The 21542-nt window shown below is 35.9% G+C and overlaps 1 protein-coding gene across 1 annotated transcript in view; it reads right to left on the reverse strand.

The window, feature by feature from the left end:
• Positions 1-11031, reverse strand: part of LOC109821388 (cytochrome P450 71A1-like) — a 53876-nt gene extending 42845 nt beyond the window's left edge. Inside the window, exon 1 of the mRNA XM_020387580.1 lies at positions 10533-11031. Coding sequence (XP_020243169.1) covers positions 10533-11031 — 499 coding nt within the window. The remainder of the gene's footprint in view (positions 1-10532) is intronic.

The following is a 21542-nucleotide window of genomic DNA, read 5'->3' on the forward strand; positions in this document are numbered from 1 at the left end:
TGAAGTCTGGATCTGCTCCATTCGGTCGTATATCTCTTGCTCCATCAAAGCACCTTGAACCAAGTAGCTCTGAAGGCTTAGGTGGAGATCGGCATTGGGAACCCCCTGTAAGAACTCCTCATCCTGAGGAAGCCAGAACTGCTCAACTGCCCTCGACTGAGTCAGATGAGAACCGAGGATCGTTCCCCTAACATCGACGTGGTGAGCAGGCTGGTAGCGGTGCTCTAAGTCAGACTCTTGTCCATACCGAGGGCCGACCCCCGAAGTCTCGATGAGGAACTGTCTCACCGTTTCCCATTCTTCCTCCATGATCTCGGCAACACGGTGAGGAAAGGGATATTCTAATCCTGTGGGAGGGGCCATTTCCTCCTCGACTAGCTCTTTCCCCTGATGAGTCAACCCGCTATGGCGGACAGATGACACACCCTCCGCAGTAGGAGCTCTGGCCTAGACTCCAACCTCGTCCCGGTAAGCCTCGACCTGCTCATCTGGGGCCAACTCGTCCAGATGGATAATGTTGGTTTCGACCCTCTCGGCTACCGCCTGAGGTTCTTGTTCCTCATCCCTCTGGGACCTCCTCCTTTGTCTATGAACGATGGTGGCAGAAGACTCCACCTTAGTCATCTCGGACTCCATCAGGTCAAAGTCACAAAGGAGACGATTTTCAGGCCTTGCAGACGGCCCTTCCTGAGGGTCAGCCAGAGGAGCAGTCAGCACCATCACCGCTTCCTCTATCCCTAAGATAAGGGCTAAAGCCCTCTCCTAGTCCTTGGCAGAAGGAGGCATGACAGAAACATTAGCAACCTGCAAGACCGAGTTATCAAGCAGATGCTCGACTTGATAAGAGCCAGAATATGCCTTGATATGATCCAGTACGTCCTTATTAGCATCGAGAAAGTCACCCTCCATCAGCGCCTCCCTCCTTATCTTGGGCCAGTTCCAGCAGCCCAACTCCAAGTCCTCCCCCACGACCCAGAAAAACTTTTTCTTCCAATCCTTGTTTGAGTCAGGAAGGTTGGTGATGAATTTGTACTTCCCCACCATTTGGAAATGGAAGTGGGGTTCAGTCTGGGTCACTTTAACAGTCACCAAATGAACCAAGACTCTCAATGATGGCTTTATTAGCATCCAATAGCATATTACGACGAACCCCACCAAGGTGGTGATAGCATTCAGCTTCATTTGGGCCGGCGATATTGCTAGCACCGTAAACACTTACGGGAGGAAAGGGTGCAGGGGCAGCCGCAAGCCAAACTCTAAATGCTTTAAGTAAAGCGGGGCCCGATCTGGCCCATGATCATAAATAGCCTCCGACCTCGTTGGGGCCATTAGCTCATATTCACGAGTGATATTAAATCTCCCATGGAGCGTCATCTTCTATGCTTAGGTCACCTTAGAGTGGAACTTCGCTAGAAGAGCTCGTCGGTTAACAGGATCTGATGCCATCGTAAAAAGACAAATGATCGCCAGAGAAAGATAGGCGCGGAAGTTGTTTTATAGGCGCGAAAGTTGTTTTCTCAGAAAGGAATTTCAAAAGGTAATAATCGCCATCTCCTGGCTCTAGTTCTATATATAGGCAGCTGAATCCACAACTGCCGGAATCTGAATGGTCGGATCAAGCTCTGGCTAACAACCAAGATTAATTCTCAGAATCTAAAGTGACACCTCAAGGATTGAGGCGCAGCCTACTCACCTCGAATAGCCCGCAACCAGCTACAAAAAGCGGAGCTGTGATAATCAAAAAGAATGTGTAGTAACATCAGCCACATAAAATCTGAAATGACTTTTGAGTTCCCTCATTTAATGCATACCCACGTCCATCCTAAGCAACTCTCATTTCACTCAGACCCGGCTCAAGCCGACTCCAAACGAAAGGGGTTAATTGTTATGGTGTTTTCAGTCGTCAAAGTACGGCCCTTTACCAGCAACGAACAGGTGTCCCTCTACATACACCGCTCAAGTCAGATTGACGGTCAAAACCACAAAGGATCTCGACTTAGCCGACCCGCTTAGTCGACATGTTCTTAGATCAATTCGAAGGGCGCTACTTGTCGGTCCTCTTTGTTCGCGTCGAAAATCGGTTTCATTGCTTTCGAATCCATTACAACTTCAAGCGTTACAACGATTCAAAATAAAAGAAAATTTAAGTCTTTTTATAAGATTTTCCTTTCAATGAAAAGAAACAGAAAGATTTCCTGAGAACACACACAGAGATCGTTTATCGGTCTTCTGCTTGCGTGGGATCTTTGCATGTGCCGGGGTTAATCCGTGGACCACCGAGTGATCAGATCAAAAGAACGATTTCGTTGCCTCACAAAGGAGATAAGAAACTTAAGCGAATATCTCGGCAAAACGAGATACCCACTCTTCTCGAGAATTGCAGCTAGGTACGATTTCGAGGGAAGCGGATGAACCGGATGAACCGGATGCAGATCTCTCAAGCTATTCCTCTTTATGTTGAATGAGTCGCCAAGATCTCCTTCTCCTCTCTAAAAATTCATGCTCCTTCAGTCTCCTAATCGACAGAGCTTCGGCAAAGCTCGAGAATTCCATATCTGTGCAAATGAAGGCCCTAGGACTGTATTTAAAGGCTTCAGAAGTCGTGTTTTTGGATAAGAACGAACGATTTGTTCTTATCCTCAGTTGTAACCACTTAACCATGTTCAAAGATAACCTCAAATCAGTTGGGGAGGCTGTAGATAGAATTTTGGGCTGCGTACAACGTTTTCGGGGCCGGGACGCCCGAGACTGTCTCCGTACGCCCGAGACTGTCTCCGGACGCCCGAGACTGTTTTCACCGTAGTTTTCTCATCCGATCTCAGAACGGCATGATTAAAAGTGTATCAGAAAGCTGACAAAGAGACCTACAACATTTATTTTTTAAGATTCTTCAGATTCTAATCGTATCATGGACAAAATATGCAAGACATAATTAGTGTCTTGCAAGTGTGAAATAGTCTATACTATCTCAGGTATTTTGGCTCTAACTCCCCCGTCCGACTTTGGAATGAAGTGATCTAAGGCACGTTGGAAAGGTAACAAGGAGATCTACATCTTTTATCTTTTGAGATTCTTCAGATTCAAAGAGAGACAATCTCTACTAGGGCCGAGACAGTCCAACTGTCTCGACCTTGGCCGAGAGTCCGTGACAGTGCAAGTGTCTCTCTACTGTTTTACCTCTAACTCTCTCATTCGACCTCGGAATGAAGTTATCCAGGATGCGTTGGAAAGCTGGAGGAGAAATGTATAAGTTTTATCTTTTGAGCTTCTTCAGATTCAAAGCGAATCAGTCTCTACCAGGGCCGAGATAGTCCAACCCCGGCCGAGAGGCCGAGACAGTCTCGGCCCTGGTGAGACACTAGCCTTGTTTTGATTCTAACTTTATCGTGATCCAAGGTACGTTAGAAAGTTCACAAAATAATCTACAACCTTCCATTGGCGAGACACCCATGGGATGAGCGGGACACGAATAACGCTTCATCCTTTACGATCAAAACGTCGCTCCCGGTCGAGTTGTTTCATCATCATTTGACTGTCTCGTTGACTTGTACGCCTGGTCAACTTGCTTCATGCATTTGTTGATATCAGATAATCCTCCTTAACTTGGATAATGACATTCATCATTTTTTCTCCGCCTCAAGTTGTGTGCGGTAACCTATAGGCAATTTTTGACGCCTACACTCTTGTCAAAGACGACTTGTCACGAACCTACTCGACCAGTTATTCGATGCCTCGTGAGGTCAACTAAAATGGTGTTACTTCTTGACCAAGCTAAAGGATGACTTCGGCATCGAGCCTCTCTCGCTGACACCACGTCGGCGTCAAATTTAATGTTTGGCAAGCGCATCATACATATAGCCCCGATAGTCTTCATGACTCATCGGACCACGTCAGCACCGCCATGTGTAAGGACCATGAATTTTCGATACCAGTTAAAATAATTTTTTGGTATTTTAAAATAGTTAATTATTATTTTTAAAAGTGTATTTTCATTTTTCTTGATTTTCTAGATTTTCTATGATTGAAAGCCTAAGTTTTATATTTATTTAAATGATATTAATATTTATAAATTAATTTTATGCGGTGAAAATTTATAGAATTAATTTGTTGTATTATCGACGCTATTACGTATCATTTTGAATAATACGATGTATTATTATTATATTTTTGTATTATTTTCTATAATATGTAGTATTATTAATTATGTATTATTGGTATAAATTGTTGTATTTTTTTAATTATCGTGTATCAGCTGTCGTATTAACACAACTAGTACGTTTTGATTTGTATATAATTATCCCAGGATTTTAAATGTAAGTAATTATATTTTATTTATTAATTATTCTTCGTTTAATTGTACAATATGGGTATTTTTCAACTATTTCATATCAATTGTTGTAATAGCACAACATGTGCGTTTTTATTTGTAGATAATTATTCTGTAATTAGTTTAATTTTTAAGTATCCGTAATTATTTTATTTTTATTTTAACCCTAACCCTAACCCTAATATTATATATATATATATAATAAAATACCCGTAACCAAACCCTACCCAAACATCTTTCAAACCCAGCCGCCACCCAACCTTTCTCTCTCCTCCTCTCAACCCCGCCGCTTCTGTCCATCACCAGTCCTCAACCACCGCTTCTGTAAATTATTTATTCATGGTTTGTTCATAGTGTAGTTGCATATTTGTTGTTGTTTGCTTCGTTTTTGATATGTATTATTTTATCATTGTGACAATATACATTGTATACACGTGTTATTTTTTAGTATTTATTTTATGGTAATTTTTAGATTCTTATGTCTTTTATTGTGTCGTTTGTTGTTAATTCTCCATTCATTATTTTGTTACTTGTATTATGTTTTACTTTTCATTCTTTATAATTACTATTCTCCTTTCATTATAATGTATTCACGTAGATTATTATATTTACGATGTTATTTTATTGATTTATAGTCATTCATGATTTTAGTATCAATTGTGTTTAATCGTGTTCTATTTCATGTATTATCGGTGTTTATATTCACATGTTCATCAATCATTCATTGTATGTTTATATATAATATATCGGTTTGAATACATTGAGTCCTTCAATTATGTTTTTCTTTGTCAGATTGGTATTTTTATTATTTTGACTTGTGTTATTTTACATCGTGTTACTTTTCTGTTTCGCTTCTCTTATTGTTGTATTTTTCGTAGATCATATTATATCAATATCATTTTATTCTTATATTTTCTTTGAATAGGAGTTGTTATTTTCGGTGTGAGTATGTGGTGTTACGACCTTATAGTTTGTGTATAGGGTTATTAAAGGTTGTTACAATGCATGTTTGTTTAGCTTTGATTTTTATGTTTTTACATATTGTATTATGGTTATGTATTTAGTCGAAATATTTTTGTAGTTAGTGAGTTTTATATTTTATGCAGTGTATTCTTGCTCACATTCTTTTCGTTTCAATTTGTGTATTGCTATACTTATTATGATTTAATATTTATTATGTTTTTGCTACAATTTTTGTTAGTAGTCACGTTATGGTGTAGTTATTTTTATTTTGTGTTGCATTTATTTTATTAATTCTATGTATTGTACATGTATTTATACATGTTTGCTGTGTATGTTACCACCTAATTTTGGTCACATTTTACTTTTCATGTACGTGTTTTATTACCATTATTATTTGGATACTTATCAAGTTATATGTTTTTCTTGTATGTCGTTTTATGTTGTCTTTAATTCTATTAATTTATTAGTTTATTTGTGTTATTTGGGTTATATTATTTATTAGTTAACATAGTTATTTCTTTTACATTTCATCAATAGTTTCATAGTTTATTTTAGAATGTGAAATGAGTGTTATAAGTTTATACAGCTTAGTTGCAGGTTTTTGCACATTGTCGGCCTTTTGTTGTGTTTATACTTGTTCTTTTTCTCTTTTTGTTGGATTGTGTATATTTTACTTGAATAGTGTATTTTATTATCTATTCATTAATTATTTTCATTACTGTATTTATCAATTTTTAATATACAAAAGTCTTTGCATTACTATTTTAGTTAACTGTTCATGTCCATATTTGATTATTGTTTTGAATATTATTATATGACAGTTCATATGTTGTATTATGTTTATTCTTTATGTATATTGGGTTTATAGTTTTTGTATCATATTTGGTTATTCTAACATGTATAATGATATAATGGATAATGGTATATTTTGATATTGTGATCGTTGTGTAAATGTTATGAATACATAATTACATGCTTGTTGCATATATATTTTTATGTCTTTTATCTACGTCCATTATTGATATGTTTTTACTTCCTACTGTCAACTATTAAATGTATTATTTTGGTTTACAAATTACTATATGATATCGTGCGTATCTTATTTTAATTTCGAGGGCGAATTTTATTTTAAGGGGGGTAGAATGTAAGGACCATGAATTTTCGATACCAGTTAAAATAATTTTTTGGTATTTTAAAATAGTTAATTATTATTTTTAAAAGTGTATTTTCATTTTTCTTGATTTTCTAGATTTTCTATGATTTAAAGCCTAAGTTTTATATTTATTTAAATGATATTAATATTTATAAATTAATTTTATGCGGTGAAAATTTATAGAATTAATCTGTTGTATTATCGACGCTATTACGTATCATTTTGAATAATACGATGTATTATTATTATATTTTTGTATTATTTTCTACAATATGAAGTATTATTAATTATGTATTATTGGTATAAATTGTTGTATTGTTTTAATTATCGTGTATCAGCTGTCGTATTAGCACAACTAGTACGTTTTGATTTGTATATAATTATCCCATAATTATTGGATTTTAAATGTAAGTAATTATATTTTATTTATTAATTATTCTTCGTTTAATTGTACAATATGGGTATTTTTCGACTATTTCATATCAATTGTTGTAATAGCACAACATGTGCGTTTTTATTTGTAGATAATTATTTTGTAATTAGTTTAATTTTTAAGTATCCGTAATTATTTTATTTTTATTTTAACCCTAACCCTAACCCTAATATTATATATATATATATAATAAAATACCCGTAACCAAACCCTACCCAAACATCTTTCAAACCCAGCCGCCACCCAACCTTTCTCTCTCCTCCTCTCTCATCTCTCTCTCTCTCTCAGTTTTCGTCCGCAAGAGGAAAGCTACTAGCCCGCGCGGCAGTCATGAACGTGGTCAAACCGCGCTTTGGTATCACCAGTTACACCTCTTCGAACCCCAGCCAAGCCATGCGGCGCAAACGCCCTTCGGGCCATGCGCGTCGCGTACTATTATCGATGACGCGCTGAGGTCGTCGCGAATGCCATGTGCTCCTCACAAACGCCCGGCCGTCGCCACCTCACGCAGCACCCACGCTCAACTGCCGAGGCGCGCCCAAGCCCCGCCACCGGCCTCCAGCACCCCTGTAGCCACCACCAGCCAGGATGCACCAGCGGCTCTCCGCCACACGTCCCCTCGGCGCTCGCTCTCCTCCCCTGCTTCGCTGGTCCAACCCTTCGCCTGGGCTCCTGCAGCGCCAGCCCCTCCTCATCCACGAGACAGCGAACCTTTGACTCCTACATGCAGGCCCGACATCTTGTCGAACCGCCCAACTCCGGCGACCGTAGATCTGAGCTCCGACCATGACACTGCCTTCACCCCGCTCGAGCCGCCGACGTCGCACCAAATCCACCTCCAGCAGATCCGTCATGACTCGACCGTTCAGATCCGTCGTACCGCACCGCATCGGCGTCGTCGCATCGTCGACAGGCCCCATTGGCCTCACAGGCAAGATCCCGATATTCTTTGTCTCGTTGTTTTAAATTTTAGAATTATTATGAATTAATTATATGCTTCAATGTGACTGTGATTTAATTATATTACCATAGGAATATTGTGATAACTACGTGGGTCTGTTGATGATCATATTGACAATGATGTTATGATAAGTAATTTAAAGAAATAAGTATTTTGTGTAAAAGTGGTTATTTGAGATGTTTTTAAAAGAAAGAATATATTTAAAGATTATTTTTAGAATTATTATGATGAGAAAATGATTTGTTGGAAAAAAGGGGTTGGTTTTGAATAATTATTAAAATAGATAATTTAAAATAATTTATTTTGGAAAACGGGTTATTTGAATTATTAAACTATTTTAAGAAAAGATTATTTAGAATAATTATTATGAATTAAAAGAATTTATTTCGGTAGAGGAATCATTTCTGGATAATTATATTAATTAAAAAGAATTTATTTGAGAACGGAATCATTTGAGGAAAATTATGATAATTTTAAAAGGAATTATTTTGAAAAAGGGAATATTTCTGAATTATGTAGACTCTGTTTATGATATATAATTCTTAATCTTGATTACCTGATTTGCCATGATATTATTGTACATGATCAGTTATTTTTGTTATTATTTGATGTGATTGAGAACCATTAATAGTTCGTGACTTAGTGGCCTCGTGCGTCATGAACAGACTTAGTGACATGTGTGGGTGTGTTGACTGATTTTAGGTGGTGAACCCGAGTTTCAATGAGGATTATGGTTGACTTAGAAAAACGAGAAGAGTTGGGATGGGGAAGTCCATGTTCATGTGATCGGATAAGACTGTTGATGTATCTTCCAGGCCTCCCCATGATCCAGTGTAGCATGGGGTTGGTTTGTTGGGTCAAAGTGGAGCCGGTGTAGCCACTTTGGTCTGTGAGCTTGATATTCACCTGATTCTTGCTTGAGTTCGAACCAGGCCGTAATCAGATTGCGTGTAGCCCTTTGACCGATCCAGTGTAGCGGCGTATTGGGTGCACGTAAAGGATTTGTGAACAGTCAGTTATCCGGTAATATGAGCGTTGACTCTGTGTGAGATGTGAACCAGTGACCTGTTATAGGATGGCTACTTGTATGACCTCGTTTCTTGGCTAGGTATGATTTTCTTGTGAGATGTAGGCCAGTTGTGTTTCTTTTCATACATAGATCGGAGTTAATATTTAATTATCTACAATTTGAGACATATGATATATACATGAGGGTTTCCTTGTTTGGATTATTTCGCTCGACGTACTACGTCTCATGTTGTAGATTTTTAGGTATTAATTCCATCTAGTGTATGATCATGTTACTTGGATGATTTCTGATCGCTAGCTACATGATCTCGTTACCCGATTGATTTACGGAATCTTATGATTATCATGTTTTGGTAGTGGATTGCATGTTGATTTTGTTGGATTCTCAGTTGTACGTCCTTTTGTCATTTCTATTATTGTATCGATTTCCGCTTTGGTTTTCGTTTGTTCTATTTTCTTTTGTGGGGTCTTGCCGTGCGTCATGCACCTGACGTACACCTGTTTTCTCTGGTGTACATCAGATTTAGAGGAAGAACAGGTTCAGCTGGGAGATCATCAGGAGCCAGAGGATTCTCAACATGAGTACCATGTAGACGGAGCAGAAGAAGGAGTCGAAGCCTATTCTTTGATGGTTCCAGTTTATTTTTATAGTTCTTTCTTTTTCTATTGATCGATGTAATTTTGTATCTCTTCAGTATTCTTTTGTTCAGTTTTGTATAAGGGCATGTTTGACCCGTATCATTATGTCTCGGATGTTATCCCATTTGTGATATGATATTTTTTATTCTGAGTTTGTCTATTATATTCTTACTTATTGTGATCGGGGACCTGTGACTTCGCATTATACTTATTTTCAGACGCTTAGCGTATTAGGTTGAGGAGAAACATTTATTTTTATTTATTCTCCTTGATCAGACGCTTAGCGTATTAGGTTGAGGAGAAACATTTATTTTTATTTATTCTCCTTGATCTAATATGTCGCGGGCTTGTTCACGTTCCGGTTCCCGTGTATTTTGGGAAGCGGGGCGTGACACCATGCCTCTGATCACTTCTCATTTAATACTGAGAGGATCTCTCCTCCACTCGTCGACCGGCATGTGTAAAGTAGGTGTTGACGCAGCCGCCAGCTCATGCCTACTTACCGTCATCCTGTGCTTGGTCGAAGTGACGGTTCTACCCTTTTAGCACCACTACAAGTAAGAGGTACCGTTCTCAACATAGGAGGGATCTTTTTTCCGATCTAATATGATCTTTTTCTAAGGATTTATCTGCAGATTATACTGCACTACACTAAAGAACTCAAATAGTTCTTCATTTTTTCACTCAAGTTCACTAGCTGACTTGATCGTCGGAGGTACAACGGGGGAACCATGTCCCGTCCTCTCACGAGTTTCTATTTGTGCAAGTTGAAGCTACTAAACTCAAAACCATATATTCGGAGAAGTGAGCAGCCCCTAATCAATCTCACCCTCACATATTTGATTGTTTGGTTACTTAACATCAACAATGCTAAAACTTCATAATATGATAAGAATTGAGGGTTATAATTTTATTCTCTAACAATATCAAAACTATGAAATTATAATGAAGAATAATGACAAAAAACTTTACTGAAAAAGGAAAAACTAAAAATAATAATAAAAGGAAATATGATACTCAACAATACCTAGCAAGGAGAGCTTTGCTATCTTGTCCATCATAAATGCAACTTCTTCTTCCCTCACCAAACGATAAGATTGGATTCTTGTAGGACTCAAGAGATGAAGAACACTAAGTTTCCTCACATTCCTCCAATAATCTCCATACCTTGCAAAAGCTACATCTTTGCATCCATAGAGAAGCTTGTTAGGCACAATCAAAGATGGCCGGTCAGAGAAAATATGGTCTTGGGCTTTCATTATTTCCTTTGCTACGTCTGCGGATGAAACAACTAGAGCTTGGACCCCGCCCAACTTGAGGAGCATTATAGGGCCGTGTTTCTTTGAGAGGGCCAACAGAGAGAGATGAGGAAGAGAGCCCAATTGGTGGAGGTTTCCAATGATGGGGAGCTTGAATGGTGATGGTGGGTGGTCCTTCCTTGATGGTTTGTTTTGGATTAGGAGGAGGAGAAGTGGTAATAAGAGAAGAGCAACAAGGAACAGAGAAGTTGAGATTTCTAAGGACATCTTTGTTGTTGATGATGGAGTATGAGAAGCTCAAGTTATTTATTCAACGATGCTAGGTGACTCGGAGTGGGTCCCACCCATCTTTTAGCCCGACATCATTTTCCTTATTTATTAATAGCTGGTTTATACATGTGCTAAACAATTATATGGGGGGGAAGGGTAGGGCTGTCCATCCGGGAAGGATATACTTGTTGATCAATGACTATACATATTATATTCAAGGTAGAATATCTATTTTTCGATACTTAGAATCCAAAAAAATTACTGTTCGTACTACAATAAACATTACAATAAATATTGTAGCATAAACAGTAAATCAAGTCTGGCCCTCTGCACTCGGAGTTACTGTTTATGCTAAAGTAATTTAATGTACTTCTGCTCTTATATACTTAAAGTTACTATTTATACTACAGTAATTTATTGTATCATAAAGAGTAAAGCAAATCAAATATATTAAAACTTTGATCATTCTTTAAGTATAGAGAAGTAGATATGATTTCTAAATTAAATGTATTAAAACTTGGATCTTTTTTTAAGTATAGAGGAGTAGATATGATTTTTAATTTTAAGCCTACAATAATTAAATTAAATGTATTAAAACTTAGAGGGAGGTAAGTCCAAAATACAGTGCTAAAAAAATAGAGGGCCGTGATTTGCAAGGGGTGCACACTAGTGTACAGAAAGAGAGAGAAAAATTTAAGAGAGCCCCAAGGTTTGTAGAAGTAACAGAAAAATATAAAATGACAGTTCCGTCAAATCTAACAATTAGAGACAAAATGATCATTTTAACTCTTTACTATGTTTCCCACCACATTTCTTAATGGGTTTAAATCCAATATATATTCGCCTCAAAAATTCAAAATCACTTAAGTTTTTCTTCTCCAATTGTAAGAAAAAAACCCCAACCCACAGTTGAGCTTCACAAATGTTTGAAAAATTAGAGAAAGAGGTAGTATGGTGCTTGCATGTGTTGGGTTAACATAGTTAGATTTCGTATCTTAAATACGAACAGAGAGACCATTTTGCATGTGTTGGGTTAACATAGTCTAGCTCACAATAAGATTTGAGCTCATCATCTCATAATATCATTACTATATATATATATATATATATATATATATATATATATACCCAAAAGGCAAAAACGAACATTTTAGATATCGGTGGCACAAAATTTTACATATTTTCCGTAGATGCTGCCTCCAGTTACGGAAAAAACTACTGAACCATTCCAATTTTGTGATTTATCGAATCTTATATGTGCCCTCTTTTATTGGTTGACTTTCTTATCTTTTACTCCTCGTGGGATGTTGTTTAAATTCAATTAATTTTTAATACCCAACCATGACCTGCGTGTTGTGATAAGCCTCATTCAATCATTTAATGGTTAATCAAGAACTAATCTTCTCGCTGATAGTGATTAAACCATTGTTTATCCTACTTTTGGTCTAAGGATAATTATAACTGAACTGCATATTTCAAACTACTTAGACACTATTATATACAAAAGTGCGGGGTGTTTCTATTTGGATTGCAATTAAAATTGATAAGTTATTAAGGACCCCATAATTTTTGAGTGTAGTGTGAGAGTAGTTTCAAGTGAATAGTCTAGTTATCACTCTTCTTTGCCTATTTACTATTTATAAGATCTTTTATTTTATGTCGGAGACATACAATGACCACAATATATTTTATCTTTAGTCTACTTTCATGTAATGTGAGTAGTTAAGAGAGAGTTGGTAAAAAATTTAACCATATAAGAGAATAAAATTAGTCAATGATCGGCAAAGCTTAATGTGTGAAAGTACGATAGTTATAACAATTTTAAGCGTTAGCAAGCTATACAATCTATGTTAGCCAATAGTAAGTTATGGTCTCTGCGTTGAATTGGCAGAATGGGTATTGGGTCAGATCCATTGAGACCCAGGCTTAACCCTTTGTTTGGTTAGGAATGGTTTGAGGTATTTTTTGTAGAGGAATGTTTCGCTCATTTCCGAGAAATATAGAAAACCCATTGGCATGCCAAAAAACCTTTTCCATAGATCTTTATAGATATATTGGAAAAATATTTTTGGGTTGTTTCATTCTGAAGTCACGAGTGGAGACATATTACTTGAATCTGGTAGTTTGGATGGAAAATCAAAAATATGAACCTTTTAAGAAAAGGAGAGAGAATGATTGTTTAGACCAACTTTCAATGTCTTAATATTTTAACAATAAAAAGTAGCTTTTCTAAGTTTAAGCTTATTTTCACACAAATCTTTTCTAGATTTAAAATGGTTTCCAAAAAAAAAGTGACATTTGCTAATGTTTCAGGAAATCTTTTCCCCAAAAAGTTGATAAACTAAAGAAATTACTAGGAAACCATTTTGATCAAAAATTTTCCGTAGTGGATGTGTCAGGAGATCTTTCTGCTTTTTTTAAGGTTCGTGAGCGAATCAAACAAAGCCCCATAGCATTTCTATTAGTCATCAACCTCATCTCTATTTATAAACTTCGGCTGCTGGTTGCATGATTTGCATCTTATTAATATAAGTGGTAAATATGTATATTAGATCTTTAATTATGTTGGGTAGTTTGAATGGGGATGGAATGAGGTCTTGACTTGATGATGTTTCTTGGATTAGTAGGAGTGCTAGTAAGAAAAGTGGAAGAAGGAATAATGAAGTTTGGATTTTTAAAGACGTTGTTAATTAGTGAAGTTTGAAACAGTTACAATATATTGTGGTTCATGAACAGACGCCAGAGGAGGGGATAACTATACAATGAATCTGTACCAGGGTTTGCAATCTAGAGTATGGACAATGGCTTCAAACATGGGTCCTGCATGATTAATTGAAATTTATTATCCTTGGTAGTAAGCAAAGGAGCAATACTTTCTTTTGACCGTCTCTCCTTTTTATATCTTGATAGAAACTCAGTCACACTCTACATCATTTTGGTTCTACTTCAATGAGCTAGTTATAAAGGATGTTGGAATTATCTTGTGCGAGCATAGATTTAAATCCTCTCCGGTTATATGGTAATTCGAGAGTATCCAATTAATCTGATTGTTATCATTCATTCAAATAGTGGTAATCCTGTGTGACATAATCTTATCTTTTAAAATTAGAACTATGTATGGTAAGGTTGAGCTAATTGAACCTTCTCTAATTACCATTAGTTGAAGGGATCTCGTCCAGTGAGCATATATAGTCCCACATTTTAAGTTGGAGTGAATATTTATTATATCTTACATTTTTGAAATTCTAATTTGATCTCTATTAGGTCTTTTAACTCCCGATTAGCTCTAATTCCTCTCCTACATAGGAGGTTTTTCGTCTGATTTCAAATTAGTCATCGACGAATTAGTCCGAAAATAGCGTTCCACTCACAAAAGGTTGTCACAGTTTTTCTACTCTTTGAATTTTATTTTATTTGATATTTTTGACTATAGCCGTTGCTTGTTTGGGGATTTTGTAGCCTTGGATTTGAGTGCTCTCCATGAGTTGACGTGGGATTCGCAAAGGACCCAGAGGGTGAAGCCTCATGATTTCCTTAAATACGGCTCTTATGTAATTCATCTCAACCAATTCATCTTGTTTTAATATTGTCTTCGAGGTAGCTATAGCTTTGCTTCTCACCTCATTTTGTAATTTCTTCATTGCTTTTGGGTTTTTGATAAAATAATGTTAGAGGCACACCACCCACCACAACCCCAACCACACTCCCCCCTCTCATTGCTACAGCAAACCGGGTCCCACATTGTCCCCGCACTGAACATGTCCTGTATAGATCACATGGGGAGATGTGTAAAGTAAATAAACAATAAAGTCCATGTAGAATGGGGGCATGCCTAGAAAAGAAGGCTACATGTAGGCCTGTCCACCATGGGGGCATGCCTAGAAAAGAAGGCTACATGTAGGCCTGTCCACCCGGGCCGGCCCGGTCCCCGCACTGAACATGTCCTGTATAGATCACATGGGGAGATGTGTAAAGTAAATAAACAATAAAGTCCATGTAGAATGGGGGCATGCCTAGAAAAGAAGGCTACATGTAGGCCTGTCCACCCGGGAATCCGGGCCCGGGACGGGCAAAACCGGAGCCCGGACCCGGACCCGGGTACCCCGGGCCCGGGCCCGATCGGGCCAGGTTCCAGGCTGGCCCGGATTTTTTTCAAATTTTTTTATCAAAATTTTTAACTTTTATTTAAATTTTAAATTATACAAAAAAAGACAAGGAAAATTAATAAAAAACAATAATTTTATTAATCACTTAAAATGCCATAAATTACAAATAAAAAATGATAAAAACAAATTATTTATTAATAATTAATAAATCATTTACAAATTACAAGTACAAATTTATTTTAGAATTAATCGCATCACAATAGATAAGTACATCCCAACTAGGTTGGCACCTACTCACCTATATCACTATCATTTGCAGCTATTTCTAAAATAATTCTTTACAAATTTTAAGCTAAGATATAAAAATTACAATTTATTCCTTATATCTATCTGCTAGTCCTAATTCTTCAAATTTATCTTCAATTCCAGCCATCCGATCGATGCTTTGCGTTCGCTTCTCGTACCTCCACCAATCTTGTAAGCACATCACCGCTTGTACAGTATACGGATCTAAGCATGTCCTGTGGTCGTCGATCAAACGTCCTGCTGTGCTGAAGGCGGATTCCGAAGCTACCGTCGAAACCTGCACTGTTAGTAAGTCATGAACCATGGTGGAAAGTATAGGATATGAAACTGATCCATATACTTTCCACCATTGCAAAATATCTAAAGCATTTCCTTGACATTTAACTAAAGAAGCAGATAAATATTCATCTATTTCAGAAACCTCCAATGATGACGATCCAAGTCCAGATCCACTAGTTAGCTCAGCTACCATTGCATACCTATCAAAACTTACACTTTTACCTCGGGATGAGCTCGAAGAAACCGAAGCTGTAGACTATTGTGTAGCAACACCATGTCTAGCTACATACTCATCTTATAAGGTTTGAAAATAATTTCTAATAGCTAAATGATGAGTAGTAGCAGTAAGGGCGGTTTCATCATCTAAGTCTATAATTTGATTACCATACAAGGATTGTAACAAACTTCGAAGGCCAATATCCTTCAAGCATGGATCAATTAGAACCCCCAAACCAAAAATATGAGGAATATGCCTAAAATACTTATTAAATTTTCTCTCCATTTGAAAAATCATAGGTCCAAAAGTATCATCCATACGATATTTCCCAAAATTTTTTTGAATATTTAAAATTTGTAAAGCAGCTAAAGTAATGGTTGGATAATAACAGCCAGATAATAACATTGTAGCATCATAAAAAACTTGTAACATTTTATTTAAATTACATATAATTGTCCATTCATCTTCAGTTATTCCATAAGTGCTACCAGAACTAGAACTAGAAGCATAATAGTTTATAAAATTAGTTATAATATCTTTATATTCTAATGCTACACTTAACATTGCATAGGTGGAATTCCACCTATGGTCAACATCTTTTGGAATTAGTCTGGGCTTTACATTTTTTCTTTTACAAAATTGTTTCCATCTTTTAAGTCTTTGTTCAGAAGCATTATGCATATAAGCAACTGTTCTAACCTTTTCTATCATTGGTTTAATTTCAGTAAATACACTTTAAACAATTAAATTTAAAATATGACAGATATACCTAATATGAAAAAGATCACCATGACATGGCAATGATAAAGTTGATCTGATAAAATCAACAGCTACATTGTTATTACTTTTATTATCTAGTGAAAGAGAAAATATTCTTTCTGAAATTTCTAATTTCATAAGTTCTTCAATTATTAAATTTGCAACATTAGCACCAGTATGTGACTCTTCTATTGTAATAAAAGAAACAACTCTTTTAAACATTTGCCAATTTTTATCAATCCAGTGTGCTGTGATACATAAATATCCACTTTGTGTTCTAGATGTCCAAATATCAGAAGTTAAAGAAAATTTACAGTTTAAATTTTTAAAATAAGAAATTACTTTTCCTTATTCCTCCTGATAATATTTTAAAATATCACGTTGACAGGTTTGACGAGAAAATTTTTTAAATGCAGGATAAAAACCATCTCTAAACATATCTTCAAATTCATCATCTTCTACTAATTTAAAAGGAAGGTTTTTAAGAATGATAAACCTGATTACGCATTTTCTAGCTCTGGCAGCGTCATAGTTCCAACTACCGAGACTACCAGAAGAGGAGGATTGAGAAATCATAGATTGTCGGATATCACCTTGAGGAGTCTGACCTTTGTTGTGTTTATCTAAATGGCGTTTGAGGTGGTTGGTGCCGCTCTTATGATGAGCTTGAAAAATCTTGCCACACAACACACACATAGCCATCTGGGTGAGGATCCTACTGTGTTCATCCTTGGTGACGTCGATCTTCTCGTAAAAATTCCACACATCGGATCTTGGCCTTTTAGGAGTTCTTGGTGCAGATTCGTCGCCACCGGATTCGGGATTAACTTCGGTAGGAGTAGACCCAGTAGGAGGACTCATTTCAGGATCGGGAGATAGGTTTTGCTCTTCATAATCAGATCCGGAAGTCATTTGATGAAAGGATTAGAAAGTATAAAAGAGTATAAGAGTATAAGAGAGAAGTAGATGAGTTTTGGTGTGAAGAAAACAAATAAAAACCCCCCTCTATTTATAGAACCAGCCCCCTAGGTAAATGACCAAAATAACCTCACAAAATAGCCGTTTTTTGACCGTTTTTGGGGGCAAAAAGGTCAAAAGGCCAAATCTGACCGTTGTGGCCGGGCCGGGCCGGCCCAGCTTTTTTCCGTCAACGGTCACGATTTGTGACCGTTGCCACACGGGCCGGGCTCCGGGCCCGGGCTGGGATTTTCGGGATTTTCGGGCCGTGGCCCGGCCGGGCCCGGACCGACGGGCTTTTTGGACAGGCCTAGCTACATGCTATACATGTTATAGATAAACATAGTATGATGAGAATTATTTGTTAATAAATATTGAAATGATGGAGTGTTGATCAAGTTACGGAATGTTAGTATGAGTTGGGATAATTATCTTCTTAAAATATGTAGGTAATCCAAATTTGATTTGGGTTAATAGGAATTCTCTTTTCAATATATAACAAACTATAAAAATTCCAAAAAGCAAATACGATTTTTTTAAGCAATTCTCTATTAAACAAGTTTGTAACTTTGAAATTTGGAGATGTATCCTATTAACATGATTGAAAAAAGTGTCTTCAAAAGACATGAATTTTCAAATGGACTTATAAGATAAAAATTGATAAATAAAAATAAAGTTCTTTTAAACCTGCTACTGCATGCGGATTTCTATGCTAAGTTTCGGCCCAATTATAAAGGACCAATATTCATTTAATGCTTTTATACCATTTAAAATTTGCTAAGTATTAGCTCAAACATCTAATGTGAGATTATTATCTTTGACAAGCAAATACTAACATGGATGAGTAACAATGTAAGAGAAAGAGGAGCTGAAAAAGAAAATTTAAGATTCAATATTTCTCTTGTACTAATTAAGGAGTAGGAAGTTTGATTTATAGATATATTGTAGTCTAATTATCCAAGAATAATACAAAAAATTATAATAAGTTATACATTTTGCATGTAGAAGAATGCCAATAATTCTTTCAAAAAAAAAAAGAATGCTAATAATAATTTCAATTATGAGCTTGTTAGTCTAATAATAGATCTAAAACACATTTTATACATATATATTATCCATTTTGTAGCCTTGGATTTGAGTGCTCTCCATGAGTTGTCGTGGGACTAGCAAAGGACCCGGAGGGTGAAGCCTCATGATTTCCTTAATTACGGCTCTTAAGTTGTTCATCTCAACCAATTCATCTTGTTTTCATATTGTTTTTGAGGTAGCTTTAGCTTTGCTTCTCATTTCGTTTTGTAATTTCTTCATTCCTTTTGGGTTTTTGATAAGCTCTGCCAGACTGCCATTGTCCATTCTAGAACTATGATCGTTGAATCTGTCCCCCCACCGAACATGTCCTGTTTAAATCACATAGTGAAATGTGCAGAGTAAATAAACAATAAAGTCCATATATTAAGGAAAATGATAGGGGCACACCCCCAACCACAACCCCAACCACACCCTCTCTCTCATTTGCTACAGTACACCGGACCTCATATGAGATTTTAAAATTTAAAATCACATGTGGGACCCGGTATACTGTAGCAAATGAGAGAGAGGGTGTGATTGGAGTTGTGGTTGGGGGTGTGCCCCTAGTGACACCCGTATATTAATGGGATATCCATAGAAAATAGGGCTACATGCTGTACATGTTTTGGATGCATATAGTATGATGATAAATATTGAAATGATGAAGTGTTGCTCAAGTTACGGAATGTTAGTATGAGACGTGATAATTATTTTCCCTAAAGATGTACGACGTGATAATTATTTTCCCTAAAGATGTACTCGCTCCACTTGGTAATCCAAGTTTGATTTGGGTTAGGAAAATGATAGGGGCACACCCCTAAAATTTAAAATCTCATGTGAAGCCAAGTGCACTATGGCAAATGATAGAGAAGGGGTGTGGTTGAGGTTATGGTTAGGGGTGTGCCCCTAGTGCCACCCTTTGGGTTAATAATTCTCTTTTCAGGATCTAATAATCTGTAAAAATTTCAAAAAGAAAATATGAATTTTTTTTAGCAGTTCTCTATTGAACAAGTTTGTAACTGAGATTTGAAATTTGGAGATGTATCCTATTAACATGATTGGAAAAAAAAGTGTCTTCAAAAGACATGAATTTTCAAATAGACTTATAACATAAAAATTTATTAAATAAAAATAAATCGTACTCCCTTTAAAAGAGGGAGTTTTAAAAAAACTTTAAAAATAAATTTCTAATAAATTGCATGCGGGTTTCTATGCTAAGTTTTGGTCCAATTATAAAGAACCAATATTCATTTAATGCTTATAGACCATTTAAAATTTGCTACGTATTAACTCAAATATCTGATGTGAGATTATTGTCTTTTATAAGCAAATACTAACATGGAAGAATAATAATGTAAGAGAAAGCTGGAAAAGGAAATTTAATTAAGATTCAATATTTCTCTTGTACTGATTAAGGAGTAAGAATTCTGATTTGTAGATATATTATAGTCTAATTATCCAAGACTAATACAGAAAATTATAATAAGTTACACATTTTGCATGTACAAGAATGCTAATAATTCTATCAAAAAAAAAGAACGCTAATAATAATTTCAATTATGTCTTATTAGTCTAAAAATAGATCTAAGACACATTTAATACACATATATTATCCATTCTAACATCTACTAAATTTAAACCTCAACTACTCACTTATTAACTATTTGTTATCAGACAACATTAGTTAGGTTGACATTCACGTTAATAATCGGCATTAAAGTTCATCTAACCATATCATGAATTTAAGTTGATGATCGAAACTTAATTATTTAATTAAGTTCTTGCATTTAAAACTTCGGACAGATGCCTACTTCCTACCTTGCCCATCAATGAGACATTAATTATTACACAATATTGTAAGAGCATCTCCAACAGCTTCTCTAAAATTTTCTCCAAAATAGGGAAGCAATAGCCATATTCTCCAACTAATTTTTACATCAACTCCAACAGCTTCCCCATTTTGAAGAATCTATTTTTTCCTCCAAAAATTTGGAGAATGCTGCAAATTTGGGGAAGCTTCCCCATTTTTTCTCCCCCATCCCTATTTTGGGGAATGAGATGGGGAATCTGTTGGATCAAAAACCTAACTAAATTCTCCAAAAGTGAAAAATGGGGAAGCTGTTGGAGATGCTCTAAGTGTTGCAGTGTCATTTTCATTCAAATAAAAAAGAGGAAAAATGAAAATAAAAAAAAAACAATCTGACTATAAGAGCATGTTTGGCTACTACTTATTTTTTGAATCCTTATAAGCTATTTACTACTTATTCTTATTTACTACTTATTCTAAAAACTTATTGTAAGTATATATGCAAGAAACTAAGGATGTCGTTTGGTATAAACCCCTTAACTTATAAGGATATATAAGTAATTATGTGTTTGGTAAACTAATAACTTATAAGGTTGTGTCAAATATCAAATGACTAAAAAGATCATATAGTTGTAACTCAATATTATGACTAACTAATTCATTTTATATTAATCAAATAATTAATCTTATTAAATTTATTAATTATTAAAAAATAATTAATTTAAATTTAATTATTTCAAATTAATTATGAATATTAATTATTAATATTAATGTTAGTTAATTAATTTAATTTATTAAAAAATTATTATTAATATTGTTATAATGCTTCAATTATTGAGTAATAATCTTCATTCATTAGCAGACAAGTGTCTCACATTAATTAAATCAGTTCACTACTTTGAGATAACCAAAAGTCCTCAGCTCGGACGACTCGAAGGGACGATATCTCCCGTAGCTAACTCGAAAGGCGGTACTTCTTGGTCCTCTACCTGATGAGTAGAAAGGCGAC

The sequence above is a fragment of the Asparagus officinalis genome, chromosome 1 (genome assembly GCF_001876935.1).
Source record: "Asparagus officinalis chromosome 1, Aspof.V1, whole genome shotgun sequence".
NCBI classification, from domain to species: Eukaryota; Viridiplantae; Streptophyta; class Magnoliopsida; order Asparagales; family Asparagaceae; genus Asparagus; species Asparagus officinalis.